General features: G+C 39.0%; 1 protein-coding gene across 1 annotated transcript; it reads left to right on the forward strand.

Annotated features, from left to right (window-relative positions):
- The first annotated feature begins 3,471 nt into the window (after positions 1 to 3,471).
- slc30a1a (solute carrier family 30 member 1a) lies at positions 3,472 to 22,772 on the forward strand. Its single transcript, XM_060831494.1, has 2 exons — positions 3,472 to 4,402; positions 16,728 to 22,772. The coding sequence occupies exons 1-2, from the start codon at positions 3,778 to 3,780 to the stop codon at positions 17,630 to 17,632; spliced, it is 1,530 nt and encodes a 509-aa protein (XP_060687477.1). The 5' UTR covers positions 3,472 to 3,777; the 3' UTR covers positions 17,633 to 22,772.
- The last annotated feature ends 4,441 nt before the right edge of the window (positions 22,773 to 27,213 follow it).

Genomic DNA, 27,213 nt, shown 5'->3' on the forward strand with positions numbered 1-27,213 from the left:
CTTTTCTGCACCCACTCAACAAAATGTCTTTACACACATGGTGATGCAAGTATGAAAATCACTGTCAGATGGAGATAATAGCAATAGATTTCAGGAAGGTTTGGTGAATATAGAAAAAGTGTGAGCAGAGGCTCAGCAAAATATGAACACCAGTATAGATGAGATGGGAAAGTGGCTAGTTTCTCTGCTGGAGATTCCATGTGATTCTACTCACTTTTCTCAACTGAACAAAAAAGCTGAATCTTTTACATTTAAGCTCATATATTGGAATACAAAACTCTCATCTGGTTGAGGATTCTAGAAATAGGGGGCATAATCTGAGAATCTGTACCAGACCATTCAGGAGAGATGTTAGGAAACAGTCCTAACATCTCTCCTGATGCCAGATCAGTTAGTTTTATCTCAGAGATAGCTTTTTTTTTGGTTAAACTAGGTATTTAGGGATATGGGACATGTGCAGGGGTTCCAATTACAATTTGTGCTGCTCCTCCACCAATTAAGGAAATCATGTTTTCAATGAAATTTAATTTCCTCATTTGTCATCTCAAAGATTTACAAGAACGTTGCTAGGGTTGGAGGGTTTGAGATGTAGGGAGAGGCTGAAAATGCTGGGGTTATTTTCTCTGGAGCAGAGGCTGAGGGGTGACCTTACTAAGGTTCATGAAATCTTTGGGGGGGGGTTTGGATAGGGTAAATAGACAAAAGACTTTTCCCCAGGATAGGGGAGTCCAAAACTCCAGGGCATAGGTTTAAAGGTGAGAGGGGGAAGATTTAAAAGGGATCGAAGGTGCAACTTTTTTGGAGGGTGGTATTTGTATGGAATGACCGGCTACAATTACAACATTTAAAAGGCATCTGGATGAGTATACTAATAGGAAGGGTTTAGAGGGGTATGGGCCAATTGCTGGAAAATGCGACTAGATTAATTAGGACATCTGGTAGGCGTGTAGGAGTTGGACTGAAGGGTCTGTTTCCGTGCTGCGCATCTCATAACTACATTGTGCAGTAATGGGAAGTCTAAGAAAATTGTCCCAAGTTTTCCTGGGAAAGTGTACCATTACAAAGGCGCGTTTATGTCGTAGGAAATCTTGAACAATGCAGTAGAACAAATAAGATAGAATGACTTATGCTATTGTGTCACTCTCTGGCACCACCCACAATAAGGTAACGTTCATAGAACTCGCTCTGATTAAAATCAAAGGCAGTCACGATTTTCCTGCGTTCAAGCCAGTTTTCCACAATGCCATGTCTTGGACTCAAAAATAATGGCGCTCGTGACCTGTAAATTATTTCTCAAGTTTCGTAACTAAATCTTTCAACAAGCTTCCTATTGGCCTGACCTCAGTTTGCTGATTAGACGAAATGATTGTTGACAGGAACCATCATAGGTTATAACCCACCATGAATAAGTGTTTTCTTGCATTCCTAGTAAAGAGTTCTACGTGTAGGGTTTTCGAATGATTTATTTCACACCATTCATTCAACACAATTCCACACCACAAGCTTTAGAGGTCTAAACTCAAGTAACCGGTTCCTGAGGTTTACCAACGACTGCAGTGTTCTGCAGCCATCACAATGATCAGAATTGCACTGATACCACTATTATCGAGTAATTAGCTCAGATGAAACCAATGCACTGGCTGATGGTTCCCCCAGACCTTTAAACATGTAAAGGTGGGTTGTTCTTCCCCCCGCCCCGGGAGGACTGCTTATTGCACTGAATTGCTTAGAGCTCTACCACTCTGTATAGCTCTAAGTAAATTGGGTAGCAATTCACCCCACCGTAACGTTCACCTTTCCTCTCAACATTTAAAAAAACTCAGTCCCTAATTGGTTTGGTAAAAGTGGAAGATTTGTCAATTTAAATTACGGAAACATTCCACAATGATACAATGCTGTAAGTAAGTTCCTTAAATGACTAAGTATCACCATGTAAGCGAGCTAGTTAGTTCAGGTCAATAAAATCCCCGCGAGAATGTCACGTTCAACTATCTCCTGATAAACGAATTGGACAAATGAAATTTGCATATTTAAGAAATTTTAATTAAATTTAGCATTTAATCACAAAATAGGGAACTAGTGATTTGGCCAATATCCAATTGCCACAGAGACTTTACAACACAAAGTATTTCTATTCAAACTGTCAACGCCCGTCATCAGAACTCAATTTATTCCATTCCCATTTCCAGCATTTTGCCCGAATGCTATGCTGTTTTAAGTGCTCATCTACATAGTTCTAAAACATTTTGAGGCTTCCTGCCTCTAGCGTGAGTTCCAGATAACTACAACCCTCTGAAGAAAAAGGGTCTTAAAATCCCCTTTAAATCTTCTGCTCCTTACCTTAAAACTGTGTCCCCTGGTTTCTATCTATGCAGAACTTTGCACATCTCAATCAGATCCCTCCTTTAGAATTCTCTGGAAAATAATTTAATTTATCCAGTCTCTTTTCAACAGCTCAATCGCTGCAGCCCAGGCAACATCCTTGTGAATCTGTTCTGTACCCTCCCGTGCAATCACATCCTTACGAGAAGGGAGTCAGTTATCTCAGTTGGCTGGTGGATTCAATTCTTATTGTGGCTGAGAATACTCATTTCGAATCTCTCTCTCCCCTTATCGGAGGATGGTAAGATTATGGCGACCAGAACTGCACACACTACTCCCGACGTAGCCTAACAGTTCCATCACAGCCTCTTTGCTCTTGTTTTGGACATGACCCCAGAACTTAGTGTACAGTGGTATTTGACAATTGACAAATAACCTTTAAGCGCATTAAGAAGTTTAGTCTTTATGTTCAAAAATATTAGGAACAACAGGTACGCGCTCGAGTCGTATTTTACTGAACAATTAAGAAAATAATTTAAAATGTAAAGTTATCAAAATAAAGAAATTATGTACTTAAACTAAGGCATACAGTTCTATCAAGAGTTTTGTTTGAAACTATTTAAATATTATTATCCACTAATGCTGAGTCACACTAAATAAGGTATTCTTGATTGCTGTTTGAATCTTCTTCACGATAAGTGTGAAACTATTAAATAGGATGATCTATCAATCATTTCTAAGGTACTTGTTTTCGGAAAAATAACACCAATCAGCATAGCTCACTGTGAGTACAATGGCGACGGCCGGTGTCTATTTAATTGATATAATCGCTAGCCAATTAAAAATAAAGAAGTCGAGAAGAGTAGCCAATCAACGGCGGAGTAATGCCAAAGATGGGGTAAGATCCATTCCCATTGGTTGGCGGTTTGCTTTCGGCTCAATGAGTGATGATAACGTCACAACGGGTGGGTGGAAGGGAAGACAAACGCAGCCTTTAAAAACCAACCCGGTGGAGCAGTGCGCAGAGTGGGCGGGATGGAAATGATTGACACCGAGATTGACGAATAAGCATAAAGACTGTACAGCTACAACCAATCGGCCTCAGCCACAGGCTGGGTCTGGTAGGTTTGTGGGGGAGGGGGAGACATGGGGCCCGTGTTGAAATAGAGGGAGAGAGAAAAAAATACCGTGCGCAGAAAGGAAAACTTGCCGGGTGCAAAAGTTTTTTTTGTAAGCGTCTGCATAGTTACGGGTTGGGTGAAACAATGGAACGTCTGTTTTTCTATTCTCTAGAACTTTCGGCTTAGCTCTTCTCCTTCCACTCCCCACCCCATTTATTTTGTTTTAAATTCCAGCCGTTATTTTTAAACGTTGAACGGTCCTTTGTTCCTTGGAACCGTTGTATTTCTCTCTCTCTCTCTCTCCCTTGGTCGCTTGTTGTCAGACTGCGGGAAGATGGACTGCGAGCCGAACCGGGCGCGCCTGATGTGCATGTTGTGGTTGACATTCGGCTTCTTCGTGGTGGAGGTGGTAGTGAGCCGGCTGACCAGCTCGCTGGCCATGCTGTCCGACTCCTTCCACATGCTGTCAGATGTCATCGCCCTGGTGGTGGCCCTCATCGCCGTGCGATTCGCCGCCAAGACCCAGTCGACCGCGAAGAACACGTTCGGCTGGATCCGCGCCGAGGTGATGGGAGCGCTGGTCAACGCCGTCTTCCTGACGGCGCTCTGCTTCACCATCGTGCTGGAGGCCATCGAGCGCTTCAGCGAGCCGCGGGAGATCCACAACGCGTTGGTGGTGACCGGGGTCGGCGCCGCCGGGCTCCTGGTCAACCTGCTGGGGCTCTGTATGTTCCACGGCAGCGGCAGTGCCGCCGGCGGAGGAGCGGCCCACGGCCACTCGCACTCTCACTCTCACTCCAGCTCGGAGAGCGGGGGCCACTGGCTCCGCAAGAAGAAGAGGGCCGAGGCCGAGAAACTGTCCGGCAACGGGACGAGCGTCCGTGACCAGGAGGAGATCAACATCCTCGTCAGCGGCAGCGCCATCAACGGTATAAACCCCGACAAGCAGGATGTATTCGGTACGTGTGGCGATCGGGGAGTCCCCGCCTTGTCAACGCTCACACCTTTTTTTTCGTTTTTTTTTCAGATGTTGGGGCCAGTCCCGGTGCCCAGCTCATTGGGAATGGGGTCTGCAATCTCAACAAAACAAAAGCTGTTCTTTGTGGGGAAAGATCCATTCGTTTCTGTCTGTCCTTTCTCTCCGTTTGCTTGTAGTAAAGTGCCATGACAGATTTGAACCCGCACCGCAAGCCATTTCTATTTAATTCGAGGCCGCTGTGGCCCGAAAATTCCCAGTGGAGGAAGCACATTTAACCTATTAGGGCTTCACTGGCGATCTTATTTCTGTGGCATTACCTGGCGTTGTTTCAGTATGGTTTGCTTCAGATGACAACTGAGATGACCTCAAGCCACGCAAATAACCAGCTAACCTTAATTTAAAGGCTAATTTCTAATGGTTCGATTTATACTGTATCCGGCTTGTAGCTAATATTCAGTCCTATGTCAGTTTCTGCTTCACCTAACAGCACAGTTGACGTTGGCGGTGAGGTGTGCACAACCTATTTGTAGATATTTTTAAACCAGCCTGTTAAGTGTGACACCAGCCTCTGGCAGGTGGGACTTTAACCCGGAATAAACTATTCGTATACTTTTTCAGCATGTCCAAACCATTGCCTATGTATTCAGAGTTTCCAGTGCCAATTTGATAGTGACATGTCAGAAAACTTAATTGGAAACTATTTTTTGCTTTGCTCCAATGCAAGATCCACAGCACATCTGGTATTATGATAGATCTATTAATTTTACCACTTTTCTATGATTGAAGGAGACAACACAAGAATTATTGTAGCTTTAGTAGGAGGCCATTTGGTTCATTGGAGAGTTGCTGCAGCAACAATAAGTGATTCTTTTGTCTAATCCCTTGCTTTCTCCCATAATCCTGCACACTCTCTTCATTTTCAAGTCGCAGTCTAACTTTGTGTATTTCACCAGATTTTTGTTTTCTGATAATTGACCTGGTTTCATTAGACTTGCATTTGATTCCAGATTTAATAATTGAATTTTAGTTTAACTCCAATCAAATGCCATTCAGTTATAAATCTAGCGTGTAGATTAATAAACCATTGATATTGTCACTGCCATCAACTCTTTGTAGTGACAGCAGTGTCTGATATTGGGTATAATGCAAGATATTAAGCCTTTATGTTCTGATTTAACTAGTTTAAAATTGGTCAATGTATTGACTTTGATTACAAAAGAGAATCTGTAAATGGCAAAAATGTACGTTAATGGATAATTGTACATGTAAGCTGCATGTATTTTTTGAGTTACTTTTGTGATGCAGGGCAGTAGTGGAAAAAAGATAGCAGTTGTGTACAACTTTACAACTCGATCTTACATGTTGCTGCAGTCAGTGTTTATTTCACAAAGTCCATTCTGATCATGTTATTTCACCCTGTCAATGAATTCTTCCATTTCCATTTTCCCTACATGTTATTAGCTAAATATTCCATACCACTTGATTTGGTCAACCTTTTTTTTTGATGGCTGAGAAATTAACTGGTCACTTTTTAAAAAATTGCTTGTCCCAGAAAAAGCAATGTGTAGTTGGCTTCAATTGATTGTACTGTACACTTCAAACTTTGTGCTTGGAAATCTTTTGCACATGATACAAAAGAGAAAAATGCAAATTTGTTTTAAATATCTGATTTTAAGTGCAAGGTTTCTTTTGGTTTCTTTTATTGTGAACGTGATTGATCAGTGGCGTACGCTTCTGAATAATAGAGCTGCTGGTATGTGGTGATTAAGTTCTTTATCGTGGGTTCATGTTCTCATTCAAATTTGTGTTATTAGCTGCGTTTCTCCTGAGATGTTGGCCCATTTTCAGAGCCTTGTACCTTGTTCTTACTGGATTGTCTTGCCACTCTGTATATATAAAATAATACCGAGTGAAAGGTGCATCAGACCCATTGTTTGTGTGCCAGATTCTTGAAAGGACATTACAATTAGTCTTGTCCCCTTTCCCTTCTTTCATAGCTCAAAAAACTTTTTACCCTTTTTTTTGTTTAAAAATTTATCAAACTTTGTTTCCACCATTTTTTTCAGGGAGTATGTTCTGGTTATGATATCCATCAGGCCTTCGGTGCTTTTTGCAAATTACTTTTTTTAAGTGTGTACTGTTCCGTCCGTCTGTCTGTCTTTCTCATTTTCTGTATCAAAATCTTCCATGATTTTGAACCCCTTTTGTACCTTCCTTGCACTTTTCCACCCTAAAGATCAAAACCAGTTTCAGTATCCAGTCTTTCTGCATAACTGAAGCCCCCAAATTCCTGGTACTGTTCTGGTAAATCTCTTTTGTCCAAGGTACTGACATCCTTCTGAAAGACTGGTGCCTAGCATTGAACACTACTCCAGCAACAAAACGCAAAATTAAACCTCAGACAAAAAAAACCTCTCTATTTCTATTGCCTCTTTTAATTCTTTACACCAAAATACATCATTCACACTTCTGTTTCAAGGATACATCTGCTGTGCTTATGTTTGACAGTCTATTCTCCACAGTTTACTAAACTTCCAATGTTTGTTTTTAACCTAAAAAAATTTTTGAAAAGGTAAGTTACATACTGAAGTCCATGCTGTTAAATACATTACTGTTTCTGATGTATGTTAATGGTGAGCTGTGTGGAGCACCACTAATGGATTTCCCCTCAGTCTGAAAACACCCATTCACCACTATCCTCATCCTTTCCCTTGCACAATTTTTGTTAACTACTTCTAATCCCACAAACTGTCTTTTTTTTAATATAATTAGTCTGATATACTTTGTCGAAGGCCATTTGATAATTCCTAAACATTTCTTTTAACTCTTACTTTACCAAAAAATAACTCAATCTGGTTCCTATTTTTGTGCTTCACTCTGCTGTAGCATTTCAACAGGTTTTTCTCATTGGTTTTATTTGCCGCCTTTATCATTGGACAACTCCCTTTCAGCCACTTTCATTGTTCGCTTGAACCCATACTCCCATATGTCTGCTAGCTTCTGTGTAGTTGTCCTCCAACCAAATGAATGTTTTGTGCAAGCTTCTCGTGTACGTTTCAATCATGAATTTCAGAGTATAATGTTTAAAGGTTCTATCTGTCTTTGGTAATGTGAAACCATATTCTTATCTCCATTCTTGTGCAGTACACTAGCAAAAGTTTTGCCCATAAAATGTGTTCCTGTTCTATCACAGAAGATGTTGCACCTTTTTGATTGTCACATGCTGACTTTTACCCTTGAGTAGATTTTACCTGTTGGAGCTCGAAAATGCAATGTTTTAAGTTTTTTGATTTTATTTTGTTTTGGGGGTGGAATTAATTGCCAGGTTCCTAGAGATGTTGGTTGTTATTTTAAGAAATTAAACAAAAATAGAGCAGAAAACTGAACTTTGAGATTTTTACATAAAATTCATAATGCTTTTGACAATCTTCAATAAAGTCAAGGCAAGCCTAACTCTGGTGGAGCCAGCTACCTAAGGTTGTTGAAATGAGATTTAAAAGCAAACTGTCATCTTAGACAAGATATATGAAAGATTAGTGCAAGTTGAAGATCAAGTACAACGTGGCTTCACTAGTGAAATAAGCTAGCATTAACTGCTAATCATTATGGTTTAGATATTTTAGAATCAACCTGGTCAGAAATTGACGCCTAGGGGCAGCATGGTGGCACAGTGGTTAGCACTCCTGCTAACAGGGGGACCTGGGTTCGATTCTAGACTCTGACTCTGACTCTGTAGTCTGCATGTTTTCCTCCGCATATTTTCCACCATGTCTGTGTGGGTTTCCTCCACAATCTCTAGGAACGTATAAGCTTGCTTCATTAGTCATGGGGAAATGCAGGGTAACGGGGATAGAGGTGGGTCTAGGGATTCTCTTGGAGAGTAGGTGTATACTTGATAGGCCAAGTGGCGTGCTTCCACTGTAGAAATTCTGATTCTGAAACCTCTGGAGCATGTGGGACTTGAACCCAGATCTCCTGGTTGGGGTTGGGACATTACTATGCCACAGTATTATTACACTGTACAATTTCAGTAATCACTGTACTTGATTTTCCATAGAATCAGGATTGTCCACTATAGCAGTATGTTTTGATTTGTCTTTTAAAAACTGTTGCATGCATATATTCCATCATTTGAGTTGGCATCGTCTGATCAAGTGTAATATGAAATATTCATGCTTTTAAAAATTAAATGTGATATAAAGAATATATCCAGAAGAAGGACAAAATATGTATCAGTCACATTTCAATAAGGAGCTAGCATACTTATCATTTAAAAATGGTTCTAATTCTTAGTTATTGGAGACTCTCCAGCCTAGAAAAATCCAAAGCTGCTCTTGCTCAGTCTGTATCACCCACTGCTTCAAATTTTGATAAACTTTCTCTTTTGAAAGATGCAAATACCTACTTGCTAACCCCTGGCCAAAGTTTGTGCTCCAGTAATATTTCCCTACATCAATTTTAGTACGTAGCATTGTAAGCATCCTGCAGAGTGAACTCTCTGCATTCTTTCAAACCGTGAATCCTGATTGAGAAGTATTTGCAGTTTGAAGGAGTTCTAATCTCTCCTCCCGTTTTTTTTTAAAAGATAAAAGAAACCTTTTGTGGATGCATGATCTTTGTAATGTCTTTTGAAGAAATAGAACTATAAGTAACTTATTTCAACAGAATGTTGGCTGTATCATATATTTCTTGCAAATGCTTGAGAACCTAGCATATGTAACAGTTCTTCAGATATTAAGTTGAACTCCTCTAATGTTAGCTTTGCCCTAATCTTGATGTGCCATTGTACTGCATTATTCATGAGATTGTAACTTTCATCTTAAATATTTCAGTTAGTTTTAATCAAATTAACGTTAATAGTGAAACACTATAATTAATGCCCAGACTTGATTGTTCTTTAATTTGGTTGAATATTTTGTTTTGAATGTGTTTGAGGTGACAAAATAGAAATCTGTCATATCATATATTTTGGTAATATGATTTTTGTCAGATTAGAATGTCAAGTGAAGGACTAACTTTTTTTCAGAGGGTGAAGTCAGAACTACTGCACAACATTTTGATGACACTGTTGTATCATAGACAGATTCCAAGAATATACTTGAAATATTTGCAGTCAATTTTGTTGTTTTTGATATACCCTGAATGACCTAGTTGTTATTTAATATCTCCAAATCATAACCAGAGCATGATGACAACAGGTTGCCTTTTGTAGACCAGGTTAGTTTTGTAGGTAAATGACTGCAATCTTGTTGTCACCTACCCTTTCTCCCTTGGGCTACAACATGTACTTTTTTTTTTGTTAATAAAACTTTTCATTTGAGGCAATTTGTATATGATTTTGCGATCAAATGATGAAATGTATGTCACTCTTCATTTATTTTTTGATTTGATAAATAAAATCCAAATGTGAAAGATTGCCTGTGAAACTTACAGAACTTGTTCCCAAATTCTATTCCATAAGTGTACAAAATTAGCAGAATCAATACAGAAACAGACCTCATTTATAGTATTATTGCAAGCTGTTAAGACACACTGTTTGTGGTTTGATTTTAAGTATATTGAACAGGATGACACCGCTTGCAAATCTAGCATGTGAAGTTGGGCTCTAATCAGATGTTAAACATTTAAACTGACAAGATTTGCAAACAGTTTTCATAATACAAATATATGAACAAGGATCAGGAACTAGTTGTTCAGCACTTAGGGGTGTGCTTCATCATCTCAAGACTCTGGCTGATATGATTGTAACCTCAAATTCCTATCCCTGCCTACCCCTAAAGCTTTGTCACTTTTCTTACAAATAATCCATTCCTCTCGGTCTTAAATATTTTAAAGACCTTCTTCCTGAAAAAGTGATGGAAACTGATTTCGAAGAGTCTTAACTCATAGTCAGTCATAGAGTTGTGTAGCATGGAAAAATACTCTTGATCTAACTTGTCCGTGACAACCAGATACCCTAAGTTAATCTTCTAGTTCCTTTTTGCCAGGATTTGTCTCATAGCCCTCTAAACCTTTCCTATTCAGGTACCCATCCATATGCCTCTTAAATGTAGTAATTGTACCAGTCCCCAACAATTTCTCTGGCAGCACCAGCCTCTGCATGAGAAAAGTTGTCCCTTGGGTCACTTTTTATGAATCTTTCTCCTCTTTCCTTTTAAACCTATGCCCTTAGTTTTGGACACTTGACCTGGGGGAAAATACCTTGGCTATACCATTTTATCCATGCCCTCATGGTTTTATTAACAATTATATGGTCACCCTTCTAATGCTCCAGTGAAAATAGCCCCAGCCTATTCAGCCCCTTCCTACAGCTCAAACTCTCCAATGCTGGCAACATCCTTGTGAATCCTTTCTGTACCCTTTTTCAGGTTTCGCAGCATGCTTTCTATTAGCAGGGAGGCCAGAATTGCATGGTGTTCTAAAAGTGGCCTAACCAACTTGACCTCCCCACTCCTGTACTCAGTGCACTGACCAACAAAGGCAAGCATATCAAACGCTGACTTCACCATCTGTGACTCTACTTTCAAGGAATGATAAGCCTGCACTTCAAGGTCTCTTCAGCAACACTCTCTAGGACCTTACCATTAAGATGTGTAAGTCCTACCCTGATTTGCCTTTGCAAAATGCAGCATCTCACATTTATCTAAAGTAAACCTCCATCTGCCACTCTTTGGTCCTATTGGCCTATCTGATCAAGATCACATTGTACTGAGGTACCCTTCTTTGCTGTCCTCTACACCTCTTGAATTTTGGTGTCATCTGCAAACTTACTAACAATATCTCCTATGCTAATATCCAAATCATTTTTAATAAATTATTAGTCAATGGACCCAGCACTGATCCTTGTGGCACACCATTGGTCACAGACCTCCAGTCTGAAAAACAATCCTCCACTGTCAGCCCCTCTCTTCTACCTTTCGAGTCAGTTGCATATCCAATGGATAGTTCTCCCTATATTCCATGTGATCTAACCTTCTTACTCTGTGTGGGAAAAGATTTTTACATCCATCTATTTATTATTGGCAGTCTGCTTTTGTTTGTTTAAACCATGAACCCTCATTTTAGATCCCTTCAAATGGAAATGTTTACCTTATCAACATCCCTCAGGATCTGATACGTTTCAATCAAGTCATCTCTTATGTTCCAACCTCTGTTACAAGCCCAGCATGTTTAATTTTCTGAGCATGCACATTCCAGATACTAATTTGATAAACTGCCTTTGAATTGCTTCCAATGCATTTATGTCCTCTAAGGTGACCAGTACTGTAGACAATAATTCAGATCTGTTCTGGATAACTGAAGCATTTCTCCTTTGTTTTCAGTCCATCCCCTTTGAAACAATGTACTTATCTCATTCTTGCTAAATCTGCAAATTAGCATTTTGCAATCCATACATATGACACCCAGGTTCCTCTGCATCTCCAAGCTCTGCAATGTCTCATCATTTAGATAATGTTCTTTTATTCTTCCGGCCAAAATGAATAGTTTCATGTTTTTTTCCACATTTTATATTCTATTTGCCGCATCTTTGCCTACTCACTTAAACTATCTTCATATAGCTTCCATGGATCTACTTCTCTACTTGCTTTCCCACCTATCTTGTGCTCTGGCAAATAATTCCCAACTGGAGTACTTCTATTCAATTACTGCTTTCTAAAGTTCTGCTTGAAATTACAGTAGTTTGGATGATCCATAATGAGGTATGAGGAATGGACCTAATTTGAGTAGCTTTCTTTTCCAGAGATGACAGTTATGTTCCCCTGACCCAGAATTCTTTCCGGGCATAAGGGAGTGGGATTAGCTGAATTACTTTTGCAGAACATTGGCACTAACTGGTTTATAACACACACCATCCTATGATTCAGCGGATAGAAATATTTTTCACAAATGCATTTTTGTAATGTGGTGTCAGACTATCTCATTACCCCTGCCCTCTGGTATACAATGGCATTGCCATCATAGAATTTCCCATCTTCACTATCCTGAGGTCACCATTGGCTATGTGCTGGCCAAACCATACTCCTACTACAGATGCTTAGCTGCTAGAATCATTGAGATTGTTCTGCAGCAAGTGCATACGTGAAGAATAAGAGTGATCAGAGAGAAGGTAGGGCAGATCAGGGATAGCATAGGGAACTTGTACGCGCAGCCTGAGCAGATAGGAGAAATCCTAAATGAGTTTTTTGCCTCTGTTTTCACTAAGGAAAGGGACCTTTTGTTGTGAATGAAAACTTTGAAGAGCTGGGATATGGGCTCGAACAGATTAAGATTGATAAAATTGATGTGTTGTAAATTTTGGTGAACATTCAGTCCCCAGGGCCTGACCAGATATATCCTAGGTTCTCTGGGAAGTGAAAACGGAGGTTGCTAAGCTGGTGGTGAAGATCTTTGCTTCCTCACTTTGCACAGGAGTCATACAGGAGGCTTGGAAGGAATCGAATGTTGTTCCCCTTTTCAAGAAAGGGAATTGGGAAATGCCAGGCCAGGCAGCACCACACTTTTCAACTCTGGTCTCCAGCATCTGCAGTCCCCACTTTCTCTGAATTACAGGCTGACCAAAGATGCAAGACTGACTGGCAAGGTTTTGGAAAGAATTGAGGGATAGGATTTATGATCATTTGGAAAAGCATAGTGTGATTAAAGACTCTGCATGGCTTTGAGGGACAGGTTGTGCTGAACTAATCTTTGTAAAGGTTTTCGAGGAAATGACCATACTGCTTGACCTTCAACCTGTCTGTGTATGTGGACTTCAGCAAGGCACTTAGGCTCCCCATGGTAGGCTCGCTCCTAAAAGTCAGGAGGTGTGGGATACAGGGAGATTTGACTATCCGGCTTCTGAATCGCTTGGCTGACAAAGTTGAGTGGTTGTGGATGGAAGGTATTCTGCCTGGAGGTCAAATGCATTTTTGTAATGTGGTGTCAGACTATCTCATTACCCCTGCCCTCTGGTATACAATGGCATTGCCATCATAGAATTTCCCATCTTCACTATCTGTTCTTGAGCCTCTGATCTTCGTAGTTTTATAAATGACTTGGATAAGGAGGTTGATAAGTTTGCAGATGAGACAAAGGTTGGAGGTGCAGTTGATACTATCGAGGGCTATTGCAGGCTGCAGTGTGACATAGACAGGATGCAGAGCTAGGCTGAGAAATGGCAGATGGAGTTCAACCTGGGTAAATGTGGAGAGGTGCATTTTGGAAGGTCTAACTTGAATGCTGGATGTAGGATTAAAGACCGGATTCTTGGCAGTGTTGAGGAATAGAGGAATTTTGGTGTTCAAATACATAGCTCCCTCAAAGTTGCCACCCAAGTGGATAGGGTTGTTAAGAAAGCGCATGGTGTTTTAGCTTTCATTTAACAGGGGTATAGAGTTTAAGAGCCATGAGGCTTTGCTGCAGCTCTAAAAGTCCCTGGTGAGACCATAGTTGGAATATTGTGTCCAGTTCTGGTCTCCCTACTACAGGAAATATACAGAGGCTTTGGAGAGGGTGCAAAGAAGGTTAGCAGGATGCTGCCTGGACTGGAGGGCTTGCCTTATGAAGAGAGGTTGACTAAGGTCGGACATTTCTCTCTGGAGTGAAGGAGGAAGAGGGGTGACCTGATCGAGGTATGCAAGGTAATGAGGCATGGATAGAGTCAGTAGCCAGAGACTCTTTCCGCAGGGCAGGATTGACTGAGACGAGGGGTCATAGTTTTAAGATGTTAGGAAGGTATAGAGGAGATGTCAGAGGAAGGTTCTTTTTATGCAGAGAGTTGTGAATGCATGGAATGCTTTGCCAATGGTGGTGGAGGAAGCAGAGTCATTAGGGACATTTTAAGCACTTGCTGGACATGCACATGGACAGCAGTGAATTGAGGGGTGCATAGGTAAATTATTTTGTTTTACATTAGGATTAATCCTCAGCACAACATCACAGGCTGAAGGGCTTGTTCTGTGCTGTACTGTTCTATGTTCTAAGTGCCTTATGCTGACTCCACAATACACTTACTTTGATTTGTGCACGCTACCCACACTTGAGCTCAGTAGCATCTAAAATGAAGTGCCCAACTGACATGAATGTGTTTATTATTGTTCTTTTCATTGCTGTCAGGCCACCTTCTTTGGAACTGGGAAGGAAATGTTGATGTTGTAAATTTTTGCTGTAGTCAATTTGCAGAATATTATCTGGGTGTCTCTGGTTAGAACTGAGTAGACAATGTTCTTTTGAAATGAGTTTAGTGGGAAGGGGTATGGGACTCTGCCCCAAAAGTACTGGTTGCTAGCTCCGTTGATGCTTTTAATTCTGAAATCGATAGAACTTTTCTGTCCAAAAGTACAAAATAAAATGGGCTAAAGATGTAGATTCATCCTGATCTCATTAATTAAAGGAAAACAATTGAAAGGCCAAATTGTTTGTTTGTTCCTCTAACTTGTATCTAACAGTGCTATAGAAGTACCTTTTTGTTATCAAGACTGCAGCTATTTTAAAAAGAATACTCCAAATATTCCAGGTTATAAGGTCCACTAGGGGTGGGGGTATGCAATGATGGGAGGAACAATCTGTCATAAAGGATTGAAATCACTTCAGGGATAAAGATAGTGGAATCTTTGCTTGGGAATGTGAAATGTAGGCTGTAATCTATCAAAATAATAAGCTAAACAGCCCTCTTAATGAGGTTAATTTTGTTCAAAATGTTTTGAATGCATAATTGTGTATAAGCCATCTGTTAGCTGTGACTAAAGTGATTGTGTTTAAATGTGGAGATTGATAAGTGTGTAGTTTTGTGGAGGTAGGGATTAACTTTAACACAGACTGGGATAAGTGGACTAGCGTATGTCAGGAAAGTCTGAGTTTGAGAGTTCAAGATATTTTTCTGCAACAGTATCTTGTGACATGGCTCCTTTATGCCTTTTGGATTTAATGAAGAAGGGCTCATGCCCGAACCGTCGATTCTCCTGCTCCTAGTATGCTGCCTGACCTGCGCTTTTTCAGCAACACATTTTCAGCTCTAATTTCTAGCATCTGCAGTCCTCACTTTCTCCTAGAAGATTCTGTACTTAAGTACTCTGCTTTGAAGACAAATGTTCCATTTGCTGCCTTCATTGCCAGCTGCATCTGAATACTTTTAGTAACTGGTACATCACACATTTGGATCTCTGTATCATCCCTTCCCCAATTTATCACTATTCAGGTAATCTACTTGTATCCAAAATAAAGACTTTTCGTTTTTTTTTAAAAAGGAGTGTATATCCATTTCAATTCTCCTAATTTATGTAAGGCTGACATCTGCTGTAAAATGAGGAAACATGAAAATTAATAAAATGACAGTGTCAGTGAAAGGAGTTTAAAATAATAGCGTTGGAATTGATTTTATATACCAAATGGGGAAGAGGGCTACTTGCCAAAGGATTAGAAATGAAGGGGGAGAAAAAAAAATCAACAGTTGTCTTTAGTAAATGGGAAATGCTGCAAAGTAGGTCTTCATACTTCAAGGGCTGTAATTTCCCCTCCCTCGTTATCAATAATGTCCTCAATCACATCTTTCATTTCCTGCACCTCTGCCCTCAAATCTTTTGGGCATGAAATTGTTTTTAAAAATCTGTGGAAGTTTGGAACGCTTTTTTTACAAACAGCAATTGATATGTGTTGACTGGTTAAATTTAAAGCAGATGGATAGTTTGTTAACTAAATGTATTGAGCGATGCAGGACCAGGATGAGTATATGGAATTAATTAGCAAATTGACTATGATGTTCCTGAATGATGGAACAAGCTCAAAAAGGTAAATTACTTGTATTGAGTATGAATGGGTTATGTTTGTACATATATCCTATAAGGATAATCCTGAGACCAGTTACACTGAATGTTCATTGCCTGGCTCATAGCCAGTGTCTGGTGTACATTCACTAAGTAGTTAGTAATGCTGCCTCTCAGCACCAGGGATCTGGGTTTGTTTCTGTGTGTGTGTGTGTTGCATGTTCTCCCTGTATTTGTAAGAGTTTCTCCCACAGTCCATAGATGAGCAGGTTAGGTGGAATGACCATGCTAAATTACCCTGTAGTGTACAGGGATGTGCAGACTAGGTGGATTAGCCATGGCAAAATGCTAAGATGGATTTGGGTGCGATGGGAAATTCAATGCCGACTTGATGGGCCAAATAGCCTTTTCATGCACTGTGATTCTGATTTTTAAGCCCCCCCTCACCGGAATACTGCTTTGTAAAGGGGAAGATCATAAATGTAAATTTAGAAAGTGAAATTAGAATATTGTACATTTTAAAGAATATCGATGTTTTTGTCTAATACTGTTCTTATTTTGCTATAGATCTACTGAGGGACAATAGTATGGAAGGTCTACAACTGAATGGAATTTCTGTTCTTGATGACCATCGTGATGAATTTGGAGATGTAGATGACTCTGCATCGCAACTGAACATGCGTGGTGTCTTCCTTCATGTGTTGGGAGATGCTTTGGGCTCTGTCATAGTGGTGGTAAATGCACTGATATTTTACTTCATTTGGAACCCATGTCCTGAAAATGGCCCATGCATTAATAAGTGTTTACATGATCATTGTGTTGATCGAGACCATCTAAATGGCACACAGTCAAACGTATCTGAAAATAGTAAAAACATTCCAGAAGCTGGACCCTGTTGGGTGCTGTTCTTGGATCCTACTTTATGTTGTATTATGGTATGTATTTTGCTGTACACAACGTATCCTCTTCTGAAGGAATCTGCTCTTATTCTGTTACAAACGGTCCCTAAACAAATAGATATGGAGTTAATAAATGAGAAGCTGCGCAACTTGGAAGGTGTACTGGCTGTACATGAGCTTCATGTCTGGCAGTTAGCTGGTAGTAGAATTATTGCAACAGCCCATATTAAATGTCGTGATCCAACTGCTTACATGGATGTAGCAAAACGTATTAAAGACTTTTTCCATGATGAAGGAATCCATGCCACAACCATCCAGCCGGAATTTGCTTCAGTAAACTCTGAATCACGTATTTCCCTTTGTGAACTGCCATGCAAGACTCAGTGTGCCTTAAAGCAGTGTTGTGGTAATGGTGAGAAGTCCTCCAGTGATTTAAAGTTGGAAACTCCATCCACTCATTCTCTTGAGGTCATCAGAGAATCTCCTGAACATCCCAATATGAGGACTCCAAGAAATGAGACTTGCAACAATTCTGCAAAAAGCAAAGACACACAATATGAATCAGCTGTGTAAATTTAGCCTGTCTAATTTTAAAAGTGACGTGGTACTTTATTGACATTAAAATATTGGGGTTGTCAACTGGAATTGATTGGCACTGAGCTAAAATAACAGTGGTGGCTAACAAATGTTATTGAACTTGTTCCACTGCTCCTTGATTTATATATGGCACATTCCAAAGCAAACTCATGGACAGCTGATCAGAATCTACTTGAGTCTGTTCTCACAGCTTTGGGACAAGCAATGTGGATAGTGCATCACTGACTGTCAGCAGAAAATGTATTTAATTATTATTAAAGGCTGTAACATTTTGCGAACTTAGGTTTTTCTATAAACACTTTTTATATAGAATGATGTAACAGTTTTACATCAACTTGTAAAACTCCTTGTCTCCTCCAATTTGAGTTGCTGCTATATAAAACTAGGGGAGGGGAGGTGAGGGAGGGTAGTAGTGTGAAAAGCAGTCCATTAAATCCAGAATGTTAAACCTAATAATTGGTATTACATGTGGGTAATTTGCTTTGGTGTGGTTAAAATGTGACCCTTTTTATCCTCTCTAGCTTGAAAATTACATTTATTGTATTGCTCTAAATTATTAGATAGCAGAAATATTTTTGATGCAGTGATCTGTTAATTCTTGCATCAATCCAGTTAATTATAACCAGTATTCGTAAGTAATGTTTTATCACTGTCTTGAATTTGTACCCCAGCCAATAACTTGTTTCTGTCTCTTTTTGAGGAATGATGTCCTTCTGGACCAGTGATTTATGTTTTTTTTTAAAAAAAAATACATTGAAATCTGCAAGAACAATTGTTGTGGGAGTTCTTTCTCTCGGGGGCGGGGGGAGGTGGAAAAGATGGGCAAATCTATAGGATGCAGATTAACAACCTCGTGTATTGAAGGTTGAGTTCATAGTAAAAGTAAAGGACTGTAACAGTGAATTGTACTGCTTAGTTATTTTTAATTCCTTCATTTCACACTTGCAATTGTTCACAATCCATCTCTGGACAGCATTTGCCAAGATTCATTGTTTTTGTTCTGAGTGTGAGCTGTTTGTCTGTATACACCTATTTGAGCAGGCATATGTTTCAGTTATTGGGTAGATTTTTCTAACTTTTTTTATTTCTAGTTAGATGGATAGAAGATACAAGATCTGGATGGATTTGTTTTCACTTCCATTTGAGTAAAAGTATTTTACAAATAAGGTATTTGGTTTAAAAACTGGCAGTACTTGTACAGTGATGACACAAAGAAGACAGAGTTTGGAGGAAAATCTTGCTGTAACTTTTTTCTCCTGTGACATCCACTATTATTTTGATAGCCTTTTTTTTTGAATGCAGACAAATCCATGCAAGTCTGAGATTACCCGAAATGGACGTGTCACGCAGCTGCCAAAAGTAATTTGGATAACTTTTTTTTTTAAATATGAAAACTTTGGATTTACATGAATTTCTAGGAAACTGGCACTTAACATTTTTTTATGTTGCATTTTATAAATCTCAAAACTATCTCTATCTCTAAAATTTTGATAGAAATATACAATTTATTGGATCAGGTTCCAGTTCCCATATTTTCTTTTGGTGCGATCTTTAAGTCCTAATTCTTTCTGCTCCCTTTATGGAAGTAGCACCATGTAAGTAATTGTTTACATTTGGAAATCTTGTGAATTACTGGCTACTTTGGCTGTGAGTTTATTGGTATTTTCAAAGATCCTGCAGACTAAACCTGAAGCATAATACCAGCTTCTAATGCTTTGAAACCATTTCTCCTGTCAAAAATATTTAAACGTTTAAATGATAAGCCATGCTTGATGCTAGGTTTAAACCATATACTTATGTTTACACTATATGGTTTCAGTAAAGTCTCTAATTTGCAAATTTTGTACTAATTCTATTAAAATTGTGAAAACAATCCTTTAAGTAGATTGTCATCACAATTGTGTTCCGTCTGGAAACACTTAAATTTTAGCATTGGTGTAGCACAGTTGGTTGCAAGTCTGTTATTGATAGTGGTGAGTGATTTTTATTTTTTGATGTTGAATGAAGTATGTTAATTGAGCATTGACACACTGGCTTGCATCTACTTTTTTTCCCCAATATTCTAAACCAATCCATTTGTAACATTGTTTGTTTTAGAATTTGTGGGGTGGGGAGAAAAGATCTGAGATCAGGCTTGTGTTTTTGAGTTCATAAATAGATCAGTTGCAAATCTTCTAGGTCCAGATGTCCTCATTTCTAGCTTCTAGCTAATGTTTTTTCTTGAAAACAGTGGGCAATGTTTTGTTTGGTGGCAGGGGAGGGAGAAGTGTGACTGGTGGGGGGGGAAAAACATGTCAGGTAATCCAAGCTCTAAATTTACTGAGGGAAAAGCCAACAAACTTCATCAAGATCTGGCATCTATCATTAGAAAATAGTGTATACCATCTAAGTCAAATATGACTTGCTCTAAAAGCTTTAAATGTAAACCATTAGGCAAAACAAATGCTAAAAATCTATTTTTTGATTCATTAAAAGGCATTAAGTACTATTGATTTTTGTTTGTAGTAATTCTGCTCCTTGATTTCAGACACATCTAAATTTATCTAATGAATGTGACTTCTGAAATTGATTTGGATAGTTCACATCTAGCTGACATCTACTACCATGTAGACCACATTTTGTATGAAAATTTCTTTTTAATCTGTATAATTTTACAGCCCTATGTTGAGTGGATTCTACTCTAGAGCAATAGCTTTGCACAAAGCCTCAAGCCTTGCACACTTTCTTGAAAATCATTTAACTTTGTTTCTACAAACTGTATACTCATGTCATCCAGTTTGAAAACGATTCACAAAGTCTCATTTGGTGACTGTAAAGGTTTTGGGATATGTGGTGATATAAAGTCACAACACTTTGTTACATATCCCTTAGGACTTCACATTTCCAAAATGTCCTGGTTCTCAAAGGATATGATTTTATAGCCAAAGCACTCTGGCAATGCTTCTAAAATACATTTAGACCAAACTTAAAGTCTAAAATCTCTATTTAGAGGAACATAAGAATTATGTACATTCCATCGTTCTCTTAAATGTTTGAAATTACCTAAGGGGGAATAGTTACTCAAATTGCTTAATATTGGTAATTGAACTTGTCCATTTGAAAGGAAATGAGAGTTTAAAGTCTATAGAAGCTTTGTGAATATCAATTGTTGTACATTTTCTCAAATTATCAAGTCACCTTCTGAACCTTGGAAATTAGACTAGTTGCCATTTTCGGCCTTCTTTCTTTGCACATGAAGCAATGATTTAGATTTCCTGTAATTCTTGATCACATCATTCCAAATAGGAAGCTTACAAGATTGACTGACTGTAGGATTGGTTTGTCAGAGTAATGGAAAAATCTTCCGAGTGTTGCTACATTTTTGTGTGGCATTGGTGTAAATTAGAATTAGAAGAACATTTTGTTCAAAGCAATGTACTTTGCATTAACTCCCTCCAGTTGAGGGAAATGAGAATCATTTTGGACAGCCTTGTTGCCACTGCGATTCAGTCTGTTCCAAAAAGACTGAATCTATAGATCCTCCCACATGTGTGGCAGACTATTTTAGAGGGTTGCGTAGATGGGTTATTTGTATGTCTGTACACTTGTTTGAATGCCTGGACATTGTCTATACATACCTCAAGTCTTTGGATGTGTTTAGTCACCCAAATTAGCTTTTCCCTCTTGTCAGTCACAGCCCATGGCCTCCAGTAAGTGAATGGGTGGGCATGTTTGACTTTGTTTTGAAGATTTTTTTAAAAAATGATTATTAAAACAGCAGGATAATCTGTGTACCAATTGGTAATGTGATTCTTGTGATCATGAAGGATTGCTATGTCTGTCTATAACATTGAATTTTTTTTCCCTACTACCATGGTTGCTGAACCTCCTTTTAAAATGAGAACCACCTGCTTCATAAGAAAACTAGTGTGCTTGTATAAACAAAGCTATACTGTTGAGTTCAGACTTTAATGAGCTAAATCTTATTGGGATGTGTTTCACATTGCTTTAGGGCATGCTATTTCTACCTTTTTTTTGTGTTTTGAGAATTGCTGCTGAAATACTGTAGATTTGCACAATCTTTGAGTGCTAATTATTCACTTCGTATGTTCATTTGGGCTAAATTAACTTCTGACTTGGTACAAAAGGTTTACAGACCTCCTTTTATATATGAAATATTTTCAGAGGAGGAAGAAGGGATAATTCTTGTATAGGTATATGTTATAAAAGTTTGTAGTTAAAGATTGTAAGTTTACTGATTTTAGTTACTTGTTCTTCAACACCCTTTTTAGTGCAATAAGCTGAGCTTGCAAACAATATTACATGTCACCTTAAAGTGCTAGTGTCTGAACAGTTTCAAGAACTGCTGTCTCTTCCTCAGTTAAAGAGGCAAATGCAATTCAGGTATCCAAATGATGGAGATCAGTACTATTCAGTTCATTTCATCGCGAGTATAAATATGCTGAGAGCAGGGAGAAGAGCGGCACGGTGGCACAGTGGTTAGCACTGCTGCCTCACAGCGCCTGTAGACCCGGGTTCAATTCCCGACTCAGGCGACTGACTGTGTGGAGTTTGCACGTTCTCCCCGTGTCTGCGTGGGTTTCCTCCGGGTGCTCCGGTTTCCTCCCACAGTCACAAAGATGTGCGGGTCAGGTGAATTGGCCAAGCTAAATTGCCCGTAGTGTTAGGTAAGGGGTAAATGTAGGGGTATGGGTGGGTTGCGCTTCGGCGGGTCGGTGTGGACTTGTTGGGCCGAAGGGCCTGTTTCCACACTGTAAGTCTAAGTCTAAGAGCCGTGTAAGAGTGGCAAGTGTGAACTCAGTGCATCCTTTCTTTCATTTCCTTTTTATAAAATCAATATATTTGAATAAGAAACCTTTTACACTCAGCTTTTTCTTTTGATTTGTAATGAATCATAGGTTTTTTGTTTTTCTTGCGTATGTTGTTACCCTAAACTTTGGTGCAGTTCTATGCACTTGCTTTTGTCTGCAAATCTACACTGCAGCATCCATCTGGAATTTTGTTCTTATTGTATGTATTGCATTTTGTTTTCCTAAAGTCATTCCAACATCTTGACTATTTGAACTATTTAAACTATTTAAATGTAATGTGCATTATAAACTTGTTCTTGATAAAACTGGTTTGCGTCCTTTTTTTTTGTTTTAGAAATTGGTTCACAAAATGTTTTTTCAACATGCTTGGGTTTTACTCCCTGCTTAGGTTTGAAGAATAGGTTCTTAGTCAATCAAATTTCAACTTTTGTGAATTGATATTCAAAGATAATTATGGAAACTAGAAGTAAGTTAATGGTGGGTTCATGGCCAAACAAATTGAAAAATGGCAGCCTTAGATGGGGTTTGCTGAACATTTCAGGCATTAAAATTGCCATGACCATGTTCACCTTTTTTTTTCTTATCCCAAAGTGAGCTGACACACTGAACTTTCTTGTCCTCATCATCAACTCATAAACCCTACGGTGTAGAAGCAGGTCCATTCAGCTCGTCAAGTCCGCACTGACCGTCCCAAATAGCATCCTACTCCGATTTCCCCTAACCCTATCTCCATAGCCCTGCATTTCCCTTGGCCATTCCATCTAACCTGCACAGCTTTTGGAAATTGGGAGCAAACTGTAACACTCAGTGTCCATACAGACAATCACCTGGGGCTGGAATAGATCTAATCACTGGTGCAGTGAGGCAGCAGTGCTAACCACTTTGGGGCCTTTTTAAAATTACTACCTGGCACCAGTAAATAATTTGTATAGTCTAGTCTGGATATTTACACGCAAAGTCCGTTTAAGCCCAGTGCAAATCATCTAGTTAGGGAGCATGGATCAAAATGGAGTTGGATTGCGAAGTAAAGCACTGAAGTTCCCACCTTTCTCAGGCCTAGAGTGTTGATGGACACAGTGTGCTCTCTCGCCAAGTACGTGCAGGCAGAAGATGAGCAGTCAATAGAAACCACCCCTTCCACATGCTATTTAGGTCTAATTTAATTGTCAATTTGGCTACCCATCAGGAGCTCTTCCAACTTGTGTAAACCCTCTACTGTATGCCCAAAGATCAGAAGTGTAGGTCTAAAGTGCTATGATAACAATAAGCAACATATAAACTTGTCACCTGGAAATTAATTCTAATTCATTAACAAAAAACTATTAAAGTTACTGAACCAGGCAACCTGTTGACAAATAGCTGAAAAGATCATGGTGTTCCTTTTAAAACAAAGGTGTCCTTGGGTGAATTCTACTGTACCTTGTGCCTTGTCTGCATTTTAAGTGCATGCTTCTGCTAATTATCATGCCTCCAGATGTACAAATGATACCTGAAGTCACGAGTTTGTCCTGAATATCATTGAATGTGAACAGCACAAAATACTAAATAACAGAATATATCCCAAATACTAAGGCTGAATTTGAATGATCTGCATTGTTTGCTTCATATACTATGCATTGAATGCCTTGATCTAAGCAGTTACTTTTGAGCTAGTTTAATTCTTAAAGATTTATTTTGGTCTTGATAGCACGAAATGAGCATCTTGAAAAAGTTTCCGATATTTGGCTTCGGGCATAAACAGTCTTGTCAAACCTTGGATGTAACATTTGAGTCTAATAGTGATATTCTGAATGGAGATTGAAAGCTGGGTCCCCCTAACTGAAAAAAATGTGCTTTGAGAAGAGAAGAACAGAGAAATAATGATAAAATAAATTTAGTGGCAACATAATGACCTCTTAACATTTCTTTTGCTTCCACCAAATTTAGCAGATTTGAGAGCTTGGAATCCAAATAAAGAAAATTGAAATTTCAATTCTGGATAACCTAAAATGGAATATTACTCCATGATTCTGCAGAAAATCTTAGATTCATGTTTATTTTCATTAGGTAATTGACAGCATTAATTATTTTTCAATCATTCTTTCTACTTGAATTAATATTGGTGGAGCTAAAATGGTGGTCACTAGTCTACATCAATTATAATAAAGTTAAAATTATTGAAAGGAATATATTTAGTGTAAAGGGATATATCTTGAATAACATTAAATCCTTTTGTCACATCTTTAAATTTATCTGACTGAAGCTGGAAATTTGTATAATTAAATGTTCTTCAGCTTAAGTTACAACAAGTTGTGTCCATGCTGGTACTGCAAGAGCAACAAAACTAATCCTACACTCCCTCTGTGGGGGAGGAGGGGGGCAATTGTTGGGAGTTATAGCCTAAAATAAGGGCCTTAGGAAAATGAGTAAAATCTTAATTTTAAGAAGAAAGTCTTTAATTGGTACAGTGACAGCTTTATAACTTGATTTGTTTTTTGCCACAATGATCAATTCTGAGAGTCAGGAGCCACCTTTGCTGTGGAGAAAAATAATGGGATGACAGTATGCATCATTTATTTCCCCCACCCTCTCTTTGGGTTCTAGCTTTCTCTATCCTTCTCGTATGAAGCCATTCCAAAGAGTCAACTTTCAGAAAATATCACCTGGTCAGTCGCTGTGTCCTAGTAGCTAATGTTGATGTCTGCTATCATTGTATCTAAACTGCAAGTATTTGATCATCCTTTTAGTTGGGCAGGCAGGACTTTGTGATTCTGTTTCCGGCTCCCCAAATAGAATGCAGCCACTTATCTTTGTGCATACAGTTGTTAGCCATCGTAAAACGTGACTGAACCAGATATCATTTGGCTTATCAATAAATATCACAATCACTACAGTTTTGGAAACAGGCCCTTCGGTACAACGAGTTTACACAGACCCTCTGAAGAATAGCTCACCCATACCCATTCCCCTACCCTATTACTCTACATTTGCCCCTGACTAATGCAGCTCACCTACACATCCCTGAACACAATGGGCAATTTGGCATAGGCAATTCAGAGTACTGAAGAAACCCACGCAGACATGGGGAGAATGTGGAAACTCTACACAGTCACCCAAGGCTAGAATTGAACCTGGTTCCCTGGCTCTGAGGCAGCAATGCTAACTATTGTCACCCCAAATTATATACAACAAACAAATAAACCACCTATTAAAAGGCATACATATGCTGATTAAGATGTTTCAGGACCTCAGCTGACCATTTCTCCTGCTTAGCACAAGTAGTTTAGTTTTTATCACTGGAGAAGTGAACTAAAAATTTTGCTATCCCAACAAAAATGCCACTCTTCCCTCTTCTCTTGCCCCTCTTTCTATCTTTGCCATAACATTGATCCTCTCAAGCATTAAGCTGTCAGTCCTGACTTTCTAATAAGCTAAGTTTCTGTAATAATGATAAACAATTTTTGGATGTGGTTATAGGAGGATTGGTCAATTAGTTAGCAGATGACACCAAAGGTTGTTGGTGTAGTTCTGGCTTTCTAGAGTTGTGTAATGAATGGGTGGCAACTTGAATGTAGCTGTTGCAGCTTTTGTGATGTTGATTTCTGCATCAAGTGAATTTGGGGTTTGGATGTATGAAATTACTTTCATCCAATGGGATTCTGGAAGTTATGAAAATATCCTGAATTATGACATTGGTTTGACCATTTTAGCATTAGAAAGAGAAAACTGTTTTAAGTATGATACACTTTGTCCATTTGCAGGTATTCCTTGGTTTGGAATGCCAGTGTGGCATAGTTAAAATAGGGTGAGTCTAAGGACTTGGCACTCCTTTTGTCTCTGATCTCCAAAGCACCGCTACACATTGTTTATGCACTTCCTCTCAACTTTAGCCTTGCCAGATGAACATGTAATATTTATTCTTTTCAGTCATCTGCTCTCAATGAGCCTGGTTTCTTGTAGTGAAGTTATGTCAATGTACAACTGATCAAGCTTGATATCAGTCATAGCTATCTTTTGTGCATTATTGACTAGCTGAAAATCATCTAGCAAACATAATCATAATTTGACATTTCAGCTTGCTAATTAGTTGGCAGCTGTTTATTGCCTAGATAATGCACTCTGTTCACTTTGCCCGACTTATACTAGACAAAGTTTCAACCCTCATTTAGAGACCGCACCCTACTCCAATAGAGGTCACTTGTAGTAGCTGTGTTTCTTGATTTCCAATGAAACTGGACTATCCTCTTCTGGATGCTAGAATGGATAACGCTTATGGAGAGCTGCTCAAACATGCGTACTTTTTTTTATTGCCCTTTGTTAATCCAGAGTAATGTAAAACACCATGTTTGGTGATGACTTGGTTGTAGGAATTGCCAGAAAGATTATGTTTAACTATCGGTCTGCTTTTGGGGTCTACTCAAGACTTTTTTTTAATTCTTAAAATTTATTTCTTTAGTTTTTCACTCTCCTAAGGTAACCACAATTGTGGAGCTATTTGACCATGCCTGGAAGTTGAGTTCATAAGTGGTAGGGTGTTTACATCTGCTTGTCTGGGAGGCCAAATCTGAATTGTTCTGAAGCTTTGTTTTGTAACCATGAGGCACTTAGTTTCTGGGTTGCTAATGAGATGCCACAGCTGAGGTGCTGGTAATGGAGAAACTGTGCGCTCACTGGGAGAGACTTAAGTGTTAACTTGTTCACACTAGCTAATTTTAATGTAGACTGAAAATGAGAAGGCTAGTTAGAACCATAGGGTGTCCAGGTAGA

Source organism: Hemiscyllium ocellatum, chromosome 10 (assembly GCF_020745735.1).
Source record: "Hemiscyllium ocellatum isolate sHemOce1 chromosome 10, sHemOce1.pat.X.cur, whole genome shotgun sequence".
In the NCBI taxonomy this organism is placed as follows: Eukaryota; Metazoa; Chordata; class Chondrichthyes; order Orectolobiformes; family Hemiscylliidae; genus Hemiscyllium; species Hemiscyllium ocellatum.